This window comes from Petromyzon marinus, chromosome 42 (genome assembly GCF_048934315.1).
Source record: "Petromyzon marinus isolate PM22_M1 ecotype Great Lakes invasive population chromosome 42, UKy_Petmar_22M1.pri1.0, whole genome shotgun sequence".
Lineage (NCBI taxonomy): Eukaryota > Metazoa > Chordata > Hyperoartia > Petromyzontiformes > Petromyzontidae > Petromyzon > Petromyzon marinus.
The window spans coordinates 6,279,862-6,300,563 of record NC_133708.1 but is presented as its reverse complement, the minus strand read 5'-3'; the positions used below and the strand labels follow the sequence as shown (position 1 = coordinate 6,300,563).

The following is a 20,702-nucleotide window of genomic DNA, read 5'->3' as shown; positions in this document are numbered from 1 at the left end:
GGTTTAAAGGGCTATGCGATGGGCATGCGTGCGAGACGGGTATCCGCTCGCAGCGTGGGAGTCCGCAGCCGACGGTTTGTAGCGCACACCCTCCACGCGGCGCCGCTCCACCCACGCGGCGACCACCGAGAACAGCAAGCGCACCCACGCTTCCGCTCTCTTTCCACACCCTCGCAACAACCACACCAGTCTGTTATGTAACGACCACCGCGACAGCAAGCGCACCCACGCTTCCGCTCTCTTTCCACACCCTCGCAACAACCACACCAGTCTGTTATGTAACGACCACCGCGACAGCAAGCGCACCCACGCTTCCGCTCTCTTTCCACACCCTCGCAACAACCACACCAGTCTGTTATGTAACGACCACCGCGACAGCAAGCGCACCCACGCTTCCGCTCTCTTTCCACACCCTTGCAACAACCACACCAGTCTGTTATGTAACGACCACCGCGACAGCAAGCGCACCCACGCTTCCGCAAAAACCACACCAGTCTGTTATGTAACGACCACCGCGACAGCAAGCGCACCCACGCTTCCGCAAAAACCACACCAGTCTGTTATGTAACGACCACCGCGACAGCAAGCGCACCCACGCTTCCGCAAAAACCACACCAGTCTGTTATGTAACGACCACCGCGACAGCAAGCGCACCCACGCTTCCGCAAAAACCACACCAGTCCGTTATGTAACCGCCGACGATTTATTCCACCGCGTCGGCGAGCCCTTATTTAACCGAGTCAGTCGGGATCAGCGGGGCAGGACCAATCTATCTCTCGATAGTCGGCACTACACTCTACCTGTCCTTCTCCCCTTTACCCTCTCCGGTTTTGCTCTTAAGCTAAGTCCCAACTCCCTCTCTCTCTCTCTCTTACTCACGGTTCGTCGTCACTGCCGTCTGGTCCTCGCGGCGCGTCGATACGTCCCACGGACGTTCGCGCGGCTGGACTCGGGAGTTGACGGGCCTGGGGTTGACTCGAGTAGCCAGAGAACTTTTTCCCTTCGCCCTGACCCGCTTTATTCTTTCTACATCAAAGGGGCTACCTAGTGCCGACTCGCGGGCCAATCAGCTCGCTGGGATCACCCGCCAATCGGTAGGCCCATCTGTATCCCAGCATCCCCCGGGCCGTTGCTTTCAGCGACGTCCGCATTTAAATTTACCTGCTCAGCGGCCCTCCAGCCGGAGGGCGACCCTGCTTTCCCGCCGCTCGTGGCTCTGCCCTCCTACCTGCCTGCTGACCCGTGTGTGTTGTGTGTGCTTTCTACCCGCAGTGGCTCAGCAGCCCCGTCGTGACCATGTAATTACAACCAAAGTCACGGCGCCGCGGTGGGTGTTAGCGTCGGAGGAGACCGTCCAATTCCCTGGCCGCAGGAAACCGTGAAGATTATCCCTTTACGAGGGCTTCTGGGTGAGAACCTGTCGGCCAGGGTGTCTCCCCACGCGCTCTAATGGTGGGGGGAGTGCGTGCGTGTGTGTTCCGGTGGGGGGGGTGGCGAGGTGGTGGGGTGGAGCAATGTCGGCCTCGCCGCTCGGGGCGGCGAGATCGCAGGTGGGCCACCCGCCGATCGGCTCCGTGGCGGCGGCATCACATAGCCCCCCGAGTTGCCAGTCCCCGTCCCGGGTTGACTGGAGCACCTCGCCTGGGCCGCGCCCACGAGGTAGCGCTGCGGGGTCCAGGGGATCCGCCCGGATCTCGTGGCTGACCTCGGGGGAGGTGGCTCCGTCCTCGGGGTTTCCTGCAGCGGTCTCCTTCTCCACTCCAGTGGCTCCTCCTGTCCCTCGGCACCTGGGGGCTGGGGGACAAACTCCGCGGCAGCGGGATTTAAGGGGCGGCGTCCCCGCCGTCCTCTGGCGGGGCCGGGACGCCTCGGGGCTGGGGGCCCGGCGGGGCCCATGTAGTGCGCGAGGCCCCCGAGCACGGGTGGCGCAGGGGCACCGGGATTTCGCGGTACTCGGGCAGCGAGGTTCTCCCTCGCCGGGGCTGCCCTCCATGGTTTTAAGCGGCGGACGTTAACCACCGTTTCTCGGCCCCTCTCTCCACCCTGGATTAATACCGTCCAGGGAGAGATCTGCCGTACCACGGTCCAGGGTCCCCGCCAGTAGGTGGTCAGCTTCCCCACCTGTCCGGCCCCGACGCGAGGGGTGTGTAGCCACACCTTGGTGCCTGTCAAGAAAAGGGGGGGCTCCACGCGGGGTCGGGTGCTCTGTTCCTGTCGCCGATGCGCGGCCTCCCCTTGCGGGTAGGCCCGGTCCCGGACCCCTCGTAGGGTCTCCATCAGATGTTCCACGGGGCGACTCCCTTCCTCCGTTTGGGGTGGAGGAATGCCGAACAGCAAGTCTGCGGGTAGACGAGACTCACGACCAAACATCATTAGGAACGGGGTTTGTCCCGTCGATGTGTGCACCGTGGTGGCGTAGGCGAACAGGGCATAGGGGAGGTGTTCGTCCCAATCCCGTTGGTTTGCGGCCGCCATACGCTTGAGCTTTCCGGCCAGAGTCTGATTCATACGTTCAACCATACCGTTCGCCTGGGGGTGGTACGCCGTGGTTCGGTCTTTCTGGATTCCGAACTCCCGGCACAGCGCCTGAAACAACTCGGCCTCGAACTCGCTACCCTGGTCGGTAAGGACTCGCTCCGGGATCCCGTGCTTAAGTACATAGTGCTCCACGAACGCCCGGGCCACCACCAGGGCCGTTTTATCGGGGATGGCCACCGCCACGGGGTAGCGGGTGAAGTATTCCACCGCTACGAGGATATAGCGGTTGCCCCGGTGGGATCGTGGGAACGGCCCCTGGAGATCGATGCCGACCAGCTGGTTAGTCCGACTGACGCGGAACGGCCTTAGGGGTACTTGGTATCGTGCCGGTTTCGGTCCGCACTGTTGACAAGCGCGGCAGCCCTGTACCCAGGCGGCCACATCTTGCGTCAATTTGGGCCAGAGATACTGGCGACGCAGAGTCTCCCGAGTGCGCCGTTCCCCGTCATGACCCCCGAGCGGGTGGTCGTGTACCAGCCGTAGCAGCTGGGGTCGCACCTGGGCGGGAACACAGATGCACCCCGGCTGGCCGGCCTCGGTTAACTCCCGTACCACCCCGTTCTGCACACACAACCGGGCATACAAACCGCTCCAGGGCCCTGGTAGGGTGCTTTTCCCCTCCCGCAGGGCCGCTTCCACCGCCGCCAGATCCGGATCCCGCTGCTGGGTCTGCCTCAGCTGCTCGTTGCTCAGGCCCGGGAAGGCGCAGCCGACGTCCTCCTGGATCCGTCCGATCGGGGCGGGGTGGTCCGCTGGGTCCCGAGTCGTGGGCCCTGCGCTCGCCGGGCGGCCGACTGGGTCCGCGCCTCCACCTGTGGGGGTCTCTGTGGCGCATACCGCATTCTCTCTCGCCGGGGGGGGGTTAGGTTCAGCGGGTTCCCGGGGGTCCGTTGCCTGTCGGCAACGTCTCCCCGTGAAGCACGGGCAGGCCTCCTCCGCCCTCGTCTCGGCACACACCGCGGGTCGCCGTGATAATGCGTCCGCGTTTGCATGCGTCCGCCCCGCCCGGTATTCGATCTGCAGATTGTACTCCTGCAGCTGCGCCAGCCATCGGGCCATCTGCCCCCGCAGTTCCTTGAAGGTGAGGAGGAACTGCAGAGCATAATGGTCCGTGCGCACTCGACATTTCCTGCCGTACAAATACGGCCGAAACTGTTTACACGTGAAGATCACAGCGTACAATTCCTGACGGGTCACACAGTAGTTCAGCTCGGCCCCGCTCAGGGTCCGGCTGGCGTACGCAATCACCCGTTCCACCCCTTCCTGCACCTGCGACAACACCGCACCCAGCCCGCTGCTGCAGGCGTCGGTGTCCAAAATAAAGTCGGTGGTAAAATCGGGGAAAGCCAGTGTGGGGGTGTGTGTGAGGTGGTCTTTGAGGGTGGTGAAGGCCGTCTGGCAGGCCTCCGTCCACTGATAGGGGTTCTTGGGGGAAGTGAGTTGGGTGAGGGGGCGTGCAATCTCGCTGAATCCCTTTACAAATCGACGGTAATAGGTGGCGAGCCCCAAGAATGACCTTATCTCCGACAGGTTTCTTGGCTGTGGCCAATCCACTACGGCGCGTACCTTGTCCGGATCGGTGCGCACCCCCGCCTCGCTGACGTGATGTCCGAGGTACCCCACCTCGCGCTGTGCGATGTAACACTTACGCGGCTTGAGCTTGAGATGAGCCGCTCGCAGTCGCTGGAACACCTCCCGTAACCTGGACCAGTGCTCAGACAGAGATCTACTGAACACGATCACATCATCCAGGTAAATCAGGCATTGCTCCCACTGCAAGCCCCGCATCACCAACTCCATCAGCCGCTGGAACGTCGCGGGCGCGTTGGTGAGCCCGAACGGGAGTACTCGAAACTCGAATAGTCCCATTGGGGTGGTGAATGCGGTTTTTGGCCGATCCTCCTCCGTCATCTCCACCTGCCAGTACCCGGACGCGAGATCGAGGGTGGAAAAATACCGCGCTCCGGCGAGGCTGTCAAAGGTGTCGTCGATACGCGGTATGGGAAAGGCGTCGCCGAGGGTGACTGCGTTTAGTTTGCGGTAATCGACGCAAAAACGGGTTGACCCGTCCTTTTTCGTTACTAGTACCACCGGGGCAGACCAGGGGCTCGCCGAGGGCTGAATTATGTTATCGCGGAGCATGTCCCTGACCGCCTCTTTGATCTGGGCGCGTTCGGGTGCGCCCACGCGGTACGCGGGGAGCTTTATGGGTCGGGCGGCCCCGGTGTCGATTTGGTGCTTAACGAGATCTGTGCGACCCACGTCTGAATCGTGTTCCCTGAACACGTCGGCGTACTCCCGCAGTAACCTGCGTAGCTGATCGGCCTCTCCCTTGGGTAAATCTGCCCAAGGTACGTGTACCGCGTCAAGAAGGGGGACGACCTCGGCGTGGGGAGTCGGGCCGACTAGCCAGGCCAGGTCCTGTTGGTCCTAGGGGCGACCGGGGTCCTCCGCCCAGAGTGCGAATACCGAGTCGCTGGAGTGGCGCGCGTGTAGGGGTGCACGGTGGCTACTGTGGTGCGCCGTCGTAGTATTGCTGGGGTGCCGTGGGGGTTAAACACACGCATAAACAATCGGCCCCCATCGGCGTTTACCAACGTGGCTGACCCCACAACCCCGTATCGTTTTGCCAACTCCGGGTGAGGAGTTAGCATTACCTCCCCCGATGGTCGGTGCGCGGGGTCGGTGGAGGGTGTCGCCACAGGCACCAGCATCTCGGCGAGCGGCCCGATGGTGACGGCCGTCGTCAGGGTAGCGGCCACGGGTGTGAAGCGGGGGAGATTCGGCTCCCGTCCCAGGAAGGGAATCCGTTCCCCGCTGCCTTCCACGGTGGCGCACCGCTGTCGGGGCTGCACGTTGAGCCCCAGCTTCTCCAGGAGGTCGGTACCTGCGATACACTCGTGGCACAGCACACTCGAGACGTAGAACTCCTGGGTGCACACCTGGTGGCCTACGCGGACCTCCAGGGTGGCCCTCCCCAGGAGCCCCATTCCGGCTCCGCTCGCCATGTGCAGTGCGCGGTCCGGGGCCTGCAGGCGGCTCACGTCGACCCCGACCGCGCTGCAGTGCGCCGCGCTCAAAAGCGAGGCCACCGCCCCCGTATCCAGCAGGATCCGGGTGCGCATTCCGTTAACCTGCCCTTCTACCAGCGACGTGGCCCCCGTGATTCCTGCCACCAGCGCCCGTAGCCAGTCGCCAGGAGTCACCGCGTCCACGGGCGTTGTCGCTGGAACCTGTGTGAAGATCACTCGCTCGCCATTATTCCCACTGTCGTGGATATGTGTCGGGACCGCGTCGATTGCACCCCTAGGTGGTCCACTCTCTAGGGGGCGTTGGCGTTTAACCCTTCGGTATACCTAGCGCGGGCGATCTGTGGGCAGTCTCTCATGAGATGCCCCTGACGGCCGCACATATAACACGCCCGGGGGGGGGGGGGGGGTGGCGGCTCCGTAGTGGGCACCCTGCCCGCCCCCTCTCCCCCCAGTGCGCCGCTGCCCAGACTCTGCTTCTAGTCGGGCTATCCTCCCAGCTAGCCCCCCCACCGTGGAGCGCATCTCACCCATCTCGGACTGGATGGTCCCTACGGAGGACTGCAGCTTGGTCATACTTCGGTCCATTTTGTCCTCCATCCCCCCGAGGCTGGTCTGTATCCCGGCTACCCATCCGGGCATTGCCTCCCGGGGTCTCGGGGGCTCCCTTGCCTGTCCCCTTGCCGCGATGGCGAGCTCCTCCTCCTCGTCGGAGAGTAAGCTCGCCACGGCGCACTCCCGTCCCCGCCCTCGCGGCTGCGTGCGCTCACCGGAGAGCTTCTCACATCTACGCGCGCGCTCGACAAGGGTGTCGAAGGGAAGGCGCGCCCCGTCTACATTTGGTTGCCACCACGGGGTACGCATCAAATATCGCTGTACCTTCCCGGCGGCGAGGTCATCAATTATTTTCGCCTCATACTCCGGGTGCGCGATCCGGGTTAGTGCGCGCACGTCCTCGGCATAACCTCGCAGATCCTCACCGGGTTGGCGGCGGCGCGCCTCTAAGGCCGCCTGCGCCTCCTCCTCATCATGCGTGCCGAAGCGTAGTTCAAGCCGGCGCATTAATTCCCCCCACTGGGTTTGTGCGCTTGCGGGCAAAGCCTCTACAAAGTCGGCTGCCCGCCCATCCAAGTGCATCTCCAGCTGCTGCAACGCCTCCGCGTCCGTCCAGCCATTAAAATTCTTCGCACCTCTGACGTTGCGGGCAAACGATTTCCATGACGGAATCCCGTTGCCCGTGAACGTGCATTTTATCTTAGCCTGGGGTGGGGCGCCTCTCTCCTTTGGGCGTGCGGGGGATCGTACCACCTCTGACACCATAATGTTAGGGTCGCCGGCCCCCGGGATCTCTCCTGCCTGCGACCCTGTCCGCGAAGTACCGACGCTCCCACTCTCCACTAGTGTGGGAGCTGCCGCCGCCGCACCCCTCCCCGGGCGGGGAAAGGTCGTCGGGCTCCTGTTCCCCCCCCTGTGCTGCCCCCCCCCCCCCGAGTCCGGGTTTCCTGCCGGTGGGGCATCACACTCGACCGCCCTGGGACCCGCTAGCGCTTCGCCGGCACCCAAACGCGACGCTCCCCGCCCGCGCAGTCCCACGCACCAATCACACGCGGGTAACAGGGGGGTTAAAGGTCGGAGGGTAAGCGACGTCGTTCGTGCTAACTCCGACGATTGGGGGGATTGGATTAAACGGGTTTAAAGGTCTATGCGATGGGCATGCGTGCGAGACGGGTATCCGCTCGCAGCGTGGGAGTCCGCAGCCGACGGTTTGTAGCGCACACCCTCCACGCGGCGCCGCTCCACCCACGCGGCGACCACCGAGAACAGCAAGCGCACCCACGCTTCCACTCTCTTTCCACACCCTCGCAAAAACCACACCAGTCTGTTATGCAACGACCACCGCGACAGCAAGCGCACCCACGCTTCCGCTTTCTTTCCACACCCTCGCAACAACCACACCAGTCTGTTATGTAACGACCACCGCGACAGCAAGCGCACCCACGCTTCTGCTCTCTTTCCACACCCTCGCAAAAACCACACCAGTCTGTTATGCAACGACCACCGCGACAGCAAGCGCACCCACGCTTCCGCTTTCTTTCCACACCCTCGCAACAACCACACCAGTATGTTATGCAACGACCACCGCGACAGCAAGCGCACCCACGCTTCCGCTCTCTTTCCACACCCTCGCAACAACCACCCCAGTCTGTTATGTAACGACCACCGCGACAGCAAGCGCACCCACGCTTCCGCAAAAACCACACCAGTCTGTTATGTAACGACTACCGCGACAGCAAGCGCACCCACGCTTCCGCAAAAACCACACCAGTCTGTTATGTAACGACCACTGCGACAGCAAGCGCACCCACGCTTCCGCAAAAACCACCCCAGTCTGTTATGTAACGACCACCGCGACAGCAAGCGCACCCACGCTTCCGCAAAAACCACACCAGTCTGTTATGTAACGACCACCGCGACAGCAAGCACACCCACGCTTCCGCAAAAACCACACCAGTCTGTTATGTAACGACCACCGCGACAGCAAGCGCACCCACGCTTCCGCAAAAACCACACCAGTCTGTTATGTAACGACCACCGCGACAGCAAGCGCACCCACGCTTCCGCAAAAACCACACCAGTCTGTTATGTAACGACTACCGCGACAGCAAGTGCACCCACGCTTCCGCAAAAACCACACCAGTCTGCTATGTAACGACCACCGCGACAGCAAGCGCACCCACGCTTCCGCAAAAACCACCCCAGTCTGTTATGTAACGACCACCGCGACAGCAAGCGCACCCACGCTTCCGCAAAAACCACACCAGTCTGTTATGTAACGACCACCGCGACAGCAAGCTACCCACGCTTCCGCAAAAACCACACCAGTCTGTTATGTAACGACCACCGCGACAGCAAGCGCACCCACGCTTCCGCAAAAACCACACCAGTCTGTTATGTAACGACCACCGCGACAGCAAGCGCACCCACGCTTCCGCAAAAAACACACCAGTCTGTTATGTCACGACCACCGCGACAGCAAGCGCACCCACGCTTCCGCAAAAACCACACCAGTCTGTTATGTCACGACCACCGCGACAGCAAGCGCACCCACGCTTCCGCAAAAACCACACCAGTCTGTTATGTCACGACCACCGCGACAGCAAGCGCACCCACGCTTCCGCAAAAAACACACCAGTCTGTTATGTCACGACCACCGCGACAGCAAGCGCACCCACGCTTCCGCAAAAACCACACCAGTCTGTTATGTCACGACCACCGCGACAGCAAGCGCACTCACGCTTCCGCAAAAACCACACCAGTCCGTTATGTAACCGCCGACGATTTATTCCACCGCGTCGGCGAGCCCTTATTTAACCGAGTCAGTCGGGATCAGCGGGGCAGGACCAATCTATCTCTCGATAGTCGGCACTACACTCTACCTGTCCTTCTCCCCTTTACCCTCTCCGGTTTTGCTCTTAAGCTAAGTCCCAACTCCCTCTCTCTTACTCACGGTTCGTCGTCACTGCCGTCTGGTCCTCGCGGCGCGTCGATACGTCCCACGGACGTTCGCGCGGCTGGACTCGGGAGTTGACGGGCCTGGGGTTGACTCGAGTAGCCAGAGAACTTTTTCCCTTCGCCCTGACCCGCTTTATTCTTTCTACATTACCTAGTGCCGACTCGCGGGCCAATCAGCTCGCTGGGATCACCCGCCAATCGGTAGGCCCATCTGTATCCCAGCATCCCCCGGGCCGTTGCTTTCAGCGACGTCCGCATCTAAATTTACCTGCTCAGCGGCCCTCCAGCCAGAGGGCGACCCTGCTTTCCCGCCGCTCGTGGCTCTGCCCTCCTACCTGCCTGCTGACCCGTGTGTGGTGTGTGTGCTTTCTACCCGCGGTGGCTCAGCAGCCCCGTCGTGACCATGTAATTACAACCAAAGTCACGGCGCCGCGGTGGGTGTTAGCGTCGGAGGAGACCGTCCAATTCCCTGGCCGCAGGAAACCGTGAAGATTATCCCTTTACGAGGGCTTCTGGGTGAAAACCTGTCGGCCAGGGTGTCTCCCCACGCGCTCTAATGGTGGGGGGAGTGCGTGCGTGTGTGTTTCGGTGGTGGGGTGGAGCAATGTCGGCCTCGCCGCTCGGGGCGGCGAGATCGCAGGTGGGCCACCCGCCGATCGGCTCCGTGGCGGCGGCATCACACTGTGTTTGTCTGTATGTATGTAGAACTTCTTTCGCACCGTACGTAGCCAACCGTGCTAATCGGAGGTTTGTGTTGTATCAGCCTTCCGATATGTGCAGCCATAATTTTATGAACATTTGAGCCACGGTGTCGCTAAGTAATGTCGGAGTACTCCATCGAGACTCGATATCCTTAGAACGATCTGCGAGATTCATTCATTAATCTGTCGACAGATCTCTCTGTAAGCGAGCCAGACAGTCTCGAAACCAGTTTTCGTCCAAGATGCTGCAGTCTCCACTGCATTTGCTTCGCAGCCATCGCCTCTGGTTGCAGGCAGTTTCTGGGTGCTTTCCCCGCTCTCGTTGTGTTTGTCCGTGCTGCCAACCGCCAATGAAGTGTCGTCTCCCGTAGGACAAGCAGAGACATTTAGATTTAAAGCTTTCGTGACTGCAATGATTCATCTTCTTTGGTTCTTTCGGTAAAGTCACGTAGAATGAGAATAAAATAATAAATTGATAAAATAAAATAACACAATAATATTCTCACGACGTTTCGGCCACAACACAAGCGGCCTTCATCAGGTGAAGGGGGCGAGACTGTCTGGTAGGACAGCGCTGGAGTGAGAGAGCCACGTTCAGATCACGGCTTTTAAGCTGTGTGAGAGGAACAAAGAGCCTTGACGAAGGAATTAGCATAAAATTTAGCATTGAAATGGCTGAATGATTAGCTTGTGACTGGTCACAGAAATAGCTATGTTAAAAGTTAAAGCATACACATCCGCAGAGGCACCCATTGTTAAAAGGAATTAGCATAGAATTTAGCATTGAAATAGCTAAGTTAAGGCATACACATCCGCAGAGGCACCCCTTGACAATGGGATTAGCATAGAATTTAGCATTGAAATGGCTGAGTGATTCGCTTGTAACTGCTACAGAAATAGCTACGTTGAAGTCAGAGCATACACATTCACCGAGGCACTTAGTACAAATCAAACAGGAGAATTTAGCATTGAAATAACTAGGCGAATTTAGCATTGAAATAACTGGGTGATTTGCTAGTGACTGGTCACAGAAATGACTACACATCTGAGCTATTCACAGTACTATATAGTGAACCAATAAAAACTAAAATATAAATTACCTTCATGTTATCAATAAACTCTATATTCTCCAATCAGCTAAGCTACCAACCATAAGTCGTTATATATCACAATGCTATATGGCGAAAAAATGGGTGGATTCTTACCCTCACATTTCCGTACCACGGATAGCTACGGGCCCCGTTCAGACGGACGAGTTCGTCCATGGTCGGAACAGAGGAGGGGGAGAGAGACAGCTGCGAGGCCCTAGTATACTCCATGTTGTAAACCATACCATTAACCGTGGTGTGAGAGGTATTAAGAGGCAATGCTGGCGAAAGAGCTGCGGTCTGAAGGTCATCGTAAAATTACAATTAATTAAGAACAGAAATGATTTAACACATCTTTCCAGTGGTCACTAAGCCTGAATCCATCTTCTCGGTTGAAATTGTCTCTGTGCTTGTATATGTGAATGGCCTCATGAACGAATCTCTCATGGTAGCCGGTTGGCTTGCAAAGAACCTCCGTCTTGGAGAAGTCAATGTCATGTGAGCCCACTGAATTGTAACAGTGATCTGCCACGGCAGAGGAGTTCGTCTTACCGTGTTTCAAGTCTGCTTTATGTTCGCGGATGCGGTCCGAGATATGTCTTTTGGTTTCTCCAATGTAGCTACTACCACAGAGGCACTTTAGTTTGTAAACGCCCGGGTACTGTATGTCTGGAAGAGCATCTTTTACAGATGGAACTAAATCACGGATTTTGTGTACTGTGTTGAATCGGACCTGGATCTTGTGTTTATTCAGGATTTTGGAGATCTTTTTAGTGACCCCTGCAATGTAGGGTAAGGTGATGGTTTTGAGTGGCTCCACAAGAGGATCCTTCTTCATGACTGGAGTGATGGCTTTGCGGATTGTGTAGTCGGAGTAGCCATTAGCCCTGAGAGCCTGGTGTACGTGCTTGAGTTCACTGGTAATGTGTTCCTGGTCGGAAATGCATTGGGCTCTATGGTATAGAGTCTTGATGAGGCAGTTCTTCTGGGATGGATGGTGGTGGGAATCCGGTTTCAAGTAAGCATCTGTATGGGTAGCTTTCCTGTAGACAGAGTGGCTCATTGAACCATCATGTCTCCTTTTAATTAAGACATCCAGAAAGGGTAGTTTGCCATCTTTTTCGACCTCCATGGTAAATCTGATGGCTGGGTGTATGGAATTGATGTGGTCGCGGAATTGGTCTAGAGCAGGCTGGCCATGTGGCCAGATGACAAAGGTGTCATCAACGTACCTCTTCCATAAGGTCGGGCGTAGAGTGGCAGTCTGGATGGCGTCAGTTTCAAATTTTTTCCATGAATACGTTGGCTACAACCGGAGATAGGGGGGAGCCCATTGGGGTGCCCTCAGTTTGTTTGTAGAAAGTTCCATTCCAGGTGAAGTATGTGGTGGTTAAGCAATGTCTCACCAGGGGGGGGTACATCAGTATGCAGTCCTTGATGAACCAGGTCTTCAATGATAGCGATGGTGTCAGGTACCGGGACTTTGGTGAACAAGGACACCACATCAAAACTGACAAGCAGGTCGTTTGGGGACAGGGAAATGTCTTTGATTGTCGATACCAGGTGAGTAGAATTTAGTACCGCAGAGGTGGTTTTTCCAGTGAAAGGTCGCAGTATATCAGCCAGAAAACGTGCCACTTTGTAGGTGGGGGAGCTGATAGTAGAGACGATGGGACGAAGGGGTGTATCTTCTTTGTGTATCTTTGGAAGGCCATATAATCTTGGTGGTCTGGCAGCAGAGGGTTTCAACGAGAACTGTTTGATCTCATCAATTAATGCTGTTGAATCAGAGATAATTTTGTTCGTTTTGGTGACCAGGCTGTTGGTGGGATCTCTTTTTTATTTTTGTATAGCTGCCATCGTTGAGTAGTTCTTGAATTTTGTTGTTATATTCTGTTTTGTCCATGATGACAGTGGCATTGCCTTTGTCGGCTGAGAGAACGACAATATCATCCCTCTTTTTTAATTGAGATAATTCAAAACGTTCGTCTTTGCTGATGTTGCTGGGTGGCAACTTAGCGTTTTTGAGGGTTGCAGCGATTTCAGATCTTGCTACGTCTGCAGAGATGTGACTCAAGCCCTTGAGTGCAACGTCGACATGGGCAATGATATCATTAACCGGTAAGTGTCTCGGTGTGACAGCAAAGTTTAGACCTTTAGCTAAAACGGATTTCAGACCATCAGAAATGGAACTGTTACTGCGATTAATTACGACTTTGTTGACGTCTATCTTTTCGGTGTGTGGATCCGATTTTTTGCTGGAGAGGTGATTGAATTTGGAAATCAAATTGTCCCTACATTTGTTCGACATAGTGGCAGCCGAAGAGGTAGTCATATTGTCTACATGTTCCCAATCCGATGTAGACATTGTTGCTGTCAATTTTAAGTGTGATTTGTAGAGTGTCTTGTCTAACTGATCGAGTTCGGTGCGTGTAAGTCTGATTTTTTCCGAGATAAGAGCGAAGCTAGTTCTAGCTAGAATTAGTTTTGCATTGAGAGAAGTTGCAACAGCAGAGGTTAGTGTAAATGCGGTTGGTATTACCTTAGAGTCGCGGCATCTCTTCAGAAAGAACCAAAGAAGCAGAGACATGCTTGAGACATGCTTGAGACTGTGCCACTTGCCAGAGTTTGCGTCTGGTCAGATTATCTTCTTGGTTCTTTCGGTAAAGTCACGTAGAATGGAAATAAAATAATAAAAAGAAAACATAATAAAGTAAAATAATATTTTTTTTCATTTTATTTCTATTTCATTTTTATTTCTATTTTATTTTATTATGTTTTATTTCTATTATTTTATTTCCATTCTACGTGTCTTTACCGAAATAACCAAGAAGATGAATCCCTGCAGTCACGAAAGCTTTAAATCGAAATGGTCAGATTATGTCGTTCCATTGATAGTGTAGGGGGGTCGGCTTCCACCCCCGCGGCCTTTGCTGGGCAGGTGGGGCGTCCGCCCACGCAGCCGCTCCACGCGGGAGTCACAGACGCCACACCGATGCGCTGTGCTAACTTTAATCCGCGGCGCGAACCCCCGCACTACCCGGAGGGAATATTCGACGAGCAGAGCCTCGCCTACTGCTGCTACCCAAATACTCACATGCCCTGTCACGTACCTCGCAGCTGTACTCACGGCGTCACACGGACGCTGTGAGAGTCGGAGGGAGGATGACGAAAAAACCTTGCCTATTGCTGCCTTGTAGAGCACTCGCTGGCATCACACGGGTGCTGCGAGCGTTTCGAGGAGGCAGGACATTGGGGGGGGGGGGGGGGGTGCTTGGCGACCAAGATGTTGAATAAGAGTTCTGTCTTTAATGGCTCGGGTTACTTTTTTTTATGCGCTCACTTCAAAGACGCGCGGTCGCGTTATCCCCCGCGGCCAATCGTGTGCCTACCTGTGGTGATTCTCGCTCGTTTCCCCTCCCTCACATGGAGCGTTGCGACGGTGACTTCGCGACCTATTGCCTATGCGCCCGTACTCATTAATTTCTGACTCAACCCGTTTAATCTGGAAGGGCGTCCGGCTGGCGAATACACACCCTGCAAGTGTGTACTTGGTCTGGGGGAGGTCGTGGCGTTGCGTTCCCATGACCTCATGGTCTGCTCTGCTCGCTTAATATTTCACCCAGCCCCCCTCCCCGATGTCGTGCATGACTCATTGCGGCTGGCCCGGTGAACCTTTGTGCGCCCAGACAATTTAAAGCCAATTTAGGGGCACCGCAATGTGACCTGTCCTGCGAGGGTCGGCCAATCTCCTGGCACCGGGAAACCGCGGGACTTTCCTCCTAGGGACCCTTCGGATGAAAACCCGTTGTACCAGGCGATCTCCCACCGGGACACTACGTGTGTGCGCTGCGTGTGTGCGCTGGGGTGAGTCGTGGCGCTTGCGGAGTTGCTCCACGGCCGCGGCACCACAATAGCATGGTGGTCACACATGCTTGCACTATCCACGAGAATCACCTCCGCTTGCCTTCCGAGAGGGCGAGGTCCAGGTGATTCGGTCTGACGTGAGCGCATGCATGGTACCATCACCGTTGGTCGAGTTGACATGGCGACTGCTGTTGTGTGTGCAGCGGTTCTGTGTGAAGGAATGCAGTATCTCAAGTACGTAGTGTGCTCGCTCATTGTGGTCACCACGCTCATCGTCCTCCTCTTCATGATGACGATCCTGCAAGAGCACAAGACGAGGTTGAGCATGGTTGGAATCGATTGGACCATCTACAGAAGTGCGCTCGGAGGGAATGGCGCCGCGCGCCCTGCCGGAGACGAGGAGCAGGTCCGCCAGCGGCTCAAGCCCAACGTGCAGATGTGAGTCCCGTGATTGCGTCTTCCTCTGTTCCTGCTCCATGGGAATTTTGTTTTGTGGGGGCTGGGGGCTCTTGTTTACCCCTGCAGGGCCGGTGCTTAGGGGCATGTCCTGGGATGGGCCTTGGCCACCAAATGTCCCTGTGTGGCCCACCCGGATCACTCTTCTCCAATGCACCCCCAACCCCCCACCGAGACGATCTGCAGCTGGGAGTAATTTGCCTGTCCGCAACCATCCCCAATCTGTCGAGATGGGGGGCTGGAGCACAAGAGGTTGGGGGGGGGCTATCACGTGATGGTAGTGGTGATGTGGGGAGCCGGGAGTACAGTGGTTAATGCACTGCACTCCAAACCGACTTCTATTTTCCACTCATGACTAACAATAGTGGCAAATATTTCAACCAGTCGGGCCTCTCCAAGATCGACTCACCCTTAAATTAGTTCCTAGCACTGAACGTAAACATTATCATTGAGGAGACAAAAGTGGCTGGGCGTGTCTCCCGCATGCCTGTGGATCCCACAGCCAATCGCGACACCTGTGTAATGAGTGGTCTCCGACACGGTAAGTAACTTCGGTTGTTTATTCAATAAAAGCTCGGTACAGCCACGCTCTCTCCATCTCTTTCTTTTACGGACATCCACCCCTCGTGTGGCTACGCTGCCCCGCGCCACGTGGCGCTCACCCAGCGCTCACCAACGCACCACTGGTTGACGGCACGCTAGGGAGCGGCTGAGCGGCTGGACGATGAGCCGCCATGTAGCCGTTGGAGATGGTGGGGCAGCAGCGGCAGGGAGCTCCTCTTCGGTCTTCAGCACCAACTCCTCGCGTTGCTCTGTGTCCCACTAATATCCTACCTCTGGAGGCTAAGCCCCGCCTCTGGCCACGCCCCTTCTGGAACCTTCCCGAATGTTCCAGAGGCTTCCCTGGTGGAGCCGCCCCTCACCTTTACCCCAGATATAAACCCCACTATGGATAAGCATGGACTGTATAAGTAATGTACGCCCCCCCGATAATCCAGGCGATGGCACTCTCATTACATCATTCCCCCCCCCCCCCCGCCCCGTGTTAACAAAAATCTAGCTGCCCCGGCTAAGGAAGAGCAACACAACAGAGCGCCATCAGCCACTTGGGCAGAACGAAACTGGAAAGTGAAATAGAACGCAACAACAACCCAGCGGAAGAGAACACGCAAAATGAATCCCAGAATGGCTTAAGAAAACCACAACAATTTAGAGCATGGCTGGTCCGTCCGCCAGCGGCGGAACAGGAACACTGGCCGGTGGGATCAGCGGTCCAGCAGAGAGCGATCCAGCCAGATCCCCCGCAGATGGGCATAGGGGACTGGCGACGTCCTCCGGACCAGCCGTCACCCTCAAGGGTGCTGTGGGCGGCAAAGAAACAGGCTGCGGAAGATCACCCTGCACAGGGGCAACAGGTCCGTTGGCCACACCAGGCACCGGGATTCTGGGATTTGGGGATGACAATGGCGCCACAGGAGCACCAAATGGTTTCAATCATGACGGGTGAACACACCAACGTCGGCGACCGTGACGAATATGAACACACTGAGGGCGCAAAACCTCAACAATCGTCACAGGGCCTTGCCATGACTTGTGAAGTTTAGCAGAGGTGCCAACAGGCACCTGTGGGCAATGAAGCCACACTTCATCACCAACCGACCATGGCATGTCCCCTTTCGACCGGCGTGCACACCGCTCATTCCGAGCCTGGGTCTTATAAGTATCCACCCTGGCAGCCTCCCGCACCTCCGAAACCCGCCGAAGGGACTGTTGAATGTAATTGGGAAGAGTCGACTTAAGAGATGCAACCGGAGAGTCCAATTGAACATCAACCGGCGGCGTGTTCTCCCTTCCATACATAAGGAAAAACGGCGACTATCCCGTAGAAGCATGAGGTGCCATCCGGTAAGCAGAGAGGATGCTGGGTATCTGCAGATCCCAGAGGGCCTGTCGTTCATCGACCGTCTGGCACAACGTAGCGGACAAGGTACGATTCAACCGCTCCACCATACCATCCGTCTGAGGGTGGTAGGGAGACGTAGAGATCTTCCTGGTACCCAAAGCAGCACACAAGTCCTGCAACAGCTTGGACGTAAAATTCCTACCTTGATCGGTGAGCAACTTTTCCGGCGCCCCCTTATCTATGACATAGCCATTCACAAAGGCATCAACAATGGATAAAGTGAATTGATCTGGCAGTTGCCATGCCACAGGCCAATGGGAAAAATATTCAACGCCGACGAGGATACATTTATTCCTGCGAGGTGTCACAGGGAACGTCCCCAGCACATCCAAGGTGACCAATTCATTGACACGCGTGACAGAAATCGATTGCAAGGGCGGAACATAACGCTGCAGGGGTGACTTCCGTTGTGCACACTCGGTGCATGACCGAAGCGCCACAGTAACACCGGACGTCATACCTGGCCAATAATAATCCTTCTGAAGGGTAAACAGCGTTTTCTGAACACCAAGATGGAAAAGGCGTTCATAATGCAAGGTGCGGGTCAGCCCTGTATGGAGGGAATTAGGCATAATCAATCGTAGCCGAACCGGTATGGCATCCTGCCACATCAATAAGCCGTCGTGAACAAAAGCACGACCCTCCTTAATCGATCCCGAATCACCCGCAACCGGTTCAGCCCGATGCCCGCAAAGAGGTCAAAGAATCATCCCAGAATTGTTCACGCATCCACACCGAACGCGAGAGGCGCAACACACTGTCGGCGGGCGGAGCTGCCGTGTCGCACGAAACCATCTCAACCGGGGACGCAGCCAAGGGGCGAGACACGTCACAAGGAGTACAGCGGTTTATCCCTAATCGGAACGCACACCGAGATGCGTGCGGAATTCCTGACAGCGCGTCAGCATTAGCATGCCGAGTCCTCTTCCGATAGGTGACATCAAATGCATATTCCTGCAAACACTCCCACCAACGTGCCAACTGACCACCCGGCTGCTCGATCTTTAACGAGTATTGGAGGGCCACGTGATCAGTGCGTATAACGAATCTTCTGCCATACAAATAGGTGCCGGAAAGGTCGAACAAAGTGAACAATCGCCAGCAACTCCTGACGAGTGACACAATATCGAGTTTCTGCCGGCAAAAGCACCCGACTACCATATGCCACGACGCGTTCAACGCCCCCCTTCACCTGTGACAGGACAGCCCCGATACCTGTGTCGCTGGCGTCAGTGTCAAAGATGAAGGGGGACAAAAAATCAGGATAGTCGAGAGTAGGCGCATCCGACAAGCGGTCACGAAGGGTGTTGAAAGCAGCCTAATCCTCCGGGCCCCAATAGAGCCGCTGATTTTTGTCCGTAAGCGCATGCAACGGCTTCGTGATAGACGCGAACCCCGGAATGAACAGACGATAATAGGAGGTGAAGCCAACAAAGCTCCGGATATCTCCTACACTCGCAGAGACCGGCCAATCACGTACACACGCCGTCTTAGCGGGATCGGTTGAAATACCGTCGGCACTCACAATGTAACCCAAATACCGCACTGAATTCTGCAAAAGATTACACTTTTTGGGTTTAAATTTCAGATTTGGCAAACGCATCCACTCAAAAAACAGCGCGCAGTCGGAGGAGGTGGTCCTCAAATGACCGGCTGAACACAATGACATCGTCCAGATAGATAAGGTAAGTGTCCCATTGGAAACTGGCCAAGACAAGTTCCATAAGTCTCTGGAATGTGGCAGAAGCGGGATTCAATCCCATCGGCAAACAATTAAATTGAAAAAGACCTTGCGGAGCACGGAACGCAGTCTTCCGCCTCGAGGACTCATCGAGGGGCAGTTGCCAGAAACCAGAAGACAAGTCAAGTGTAGAGAAAAACCGTGCTCCGGACAAAGCATCAAAATAATAATCCATCTGAGGCAGCGACCCCTCGCGTTAGCTCTGTGTCCCGCTAATATCCTCCCTCCGGAGGCGAAGCCCCGCCTCTGGCCACGCCCCTTCTGGAACCTTCCCGAATGTTCCAGAGGCTTCCCTGGTGGAGCCACCCCTCAACTTTACCCCAGATATAAACCCATACTGTGGATAAGTAATGTCCGCCCCCCACCCCCTCCCCCCCCCCCCAGTAATCCAGGCGATGGCACTCTCATTACACCTGTATTCAAGCTGCTGTGTTTGTTGGTGTATGTGCGGTTCACCAACTCAGACATCAGCTGACATCACTGCAGCCTCTACCAACCTTGCCTCCTGACGATGCTGCGGATTTTTTTCAATCTACAAAGTGACACCACCACCAACAGATTAGACAATACCCTCCTCAAGTAACCATTATATATTATTTCGGTCTTTCGGTAAAGTCACGTGGATAGAACAATAAAATAATAGAAACAAAGTGAATACAATATAATAAAAATATCACAACGTTTCGATCGCAACACAAGCAATCGTCATCAGGTGAAAAAAGAGAGGGAAAGCTTCTGTTTTAAATGTTTGAAATAGGTGTAACCCAAGGGTCATAAACAAAGTGGGCGGGGCTAGTTATGTTAAAGTGAGAGAGATTAGCATGTCAATGTAAGAGATTAGCATGCCAATGTAAATTGCAGCTTTGTTAGTGTGAACATGTTAATGTAAAATTAGAGATTTGAAGTTTTCGTGACTGCAAGGATCCATATTCTTTGGTTCTTTCGGTAAAGTCACGTAGGTGGGAAAAGTAAATAATAAATAAATAAAATTCAAATAAATAAATCACGACGTTTCGATTGCAACACAAGCAATCATTCACACCATTCACCCCCCCCTACCCTCTCCCTCTCTGACTTATTTAACTGCCCTAACCCTGGTCTCTCTCCCACTTCAGTAAAAATTTCCTTGCTGTGGTTGTCACACCTGATGATGATTACTTGTGTTGCAATCGAAACGGCGTGATTTATTTATTTATCTTTTTAAATATGTATTTATTATTACTTTTTTCACCTACGTGACTTTACCGAAAGAACCAAAGAGTATAAAATTAGAGAGTCGAAAATAACTGTGAACATCAGAAGGTAGGCTGGAAACATCACAGCCAGTTATGACTTCAACTGGTTAATAACGTCCTTCCAATGATTGCTAAGTTTTCACCCATCTTCTCGGTTGAAATTGTGTCTGTGTCTATATATCTGGATGGTTTCATGAACAAATCTTTGTTGATAGCCAGTTGGTTTGCAAAGTACCTTCGTCTTGGAGAAATACATTTTGTGTGAGCCCACCGCATTAAAACAATGATCAGCCACGGCAGCGGTATTGGTTCTATCGTACTCTGGTTCTTTTGGTAAAGTCACGTAGATGGAAAATATAATAAAAGAAAACACGACGTTTCGGTCGCAACACAAGCGTCCGTCTTCAGGTGAGAAAATGATCTGCTGTTGTGGCTTCATATAGGCACGGGAGGGAGGGGGGAGGGAAAGGGGGGGGGAGAAGGAGTTTTGTCGAGTCGTGGCTGATCAGCCACGGCTGAGGTATTAGTCCTACCGTGTTTCAGATCTGCCTTATGTTCACAAACACAGTCC

General features: G+C 55.3%; 1 protein-coding gene across 1 annotated transcript in view; it reads left to right on the top strand.

The window, feature by feature from the left end:
- LOC116951224 (beta-1,4 N-acetylgalactosaminyltransferase 1-like) overlaps positions 1 to 20,702 on the top strand; it is a 71,569-nt gene that overhangs the window by 20,759 nt on the left and 30,108 nt on the right. Inside the window, exon 2 of the mRNA XM_032969714.2 lies at positions 14,940 to 15,174. Within this exon, the coding sequence (XP_032825605.2) occupies positions 14,957 to 15,174 (218 nt within the window). The 5' untranslated portion in view covers positions 14,940 to 14,956. The remainder of the gene's footprint in view (positions 1 to 14,939; positions 15,175 to 20,702) is intronic.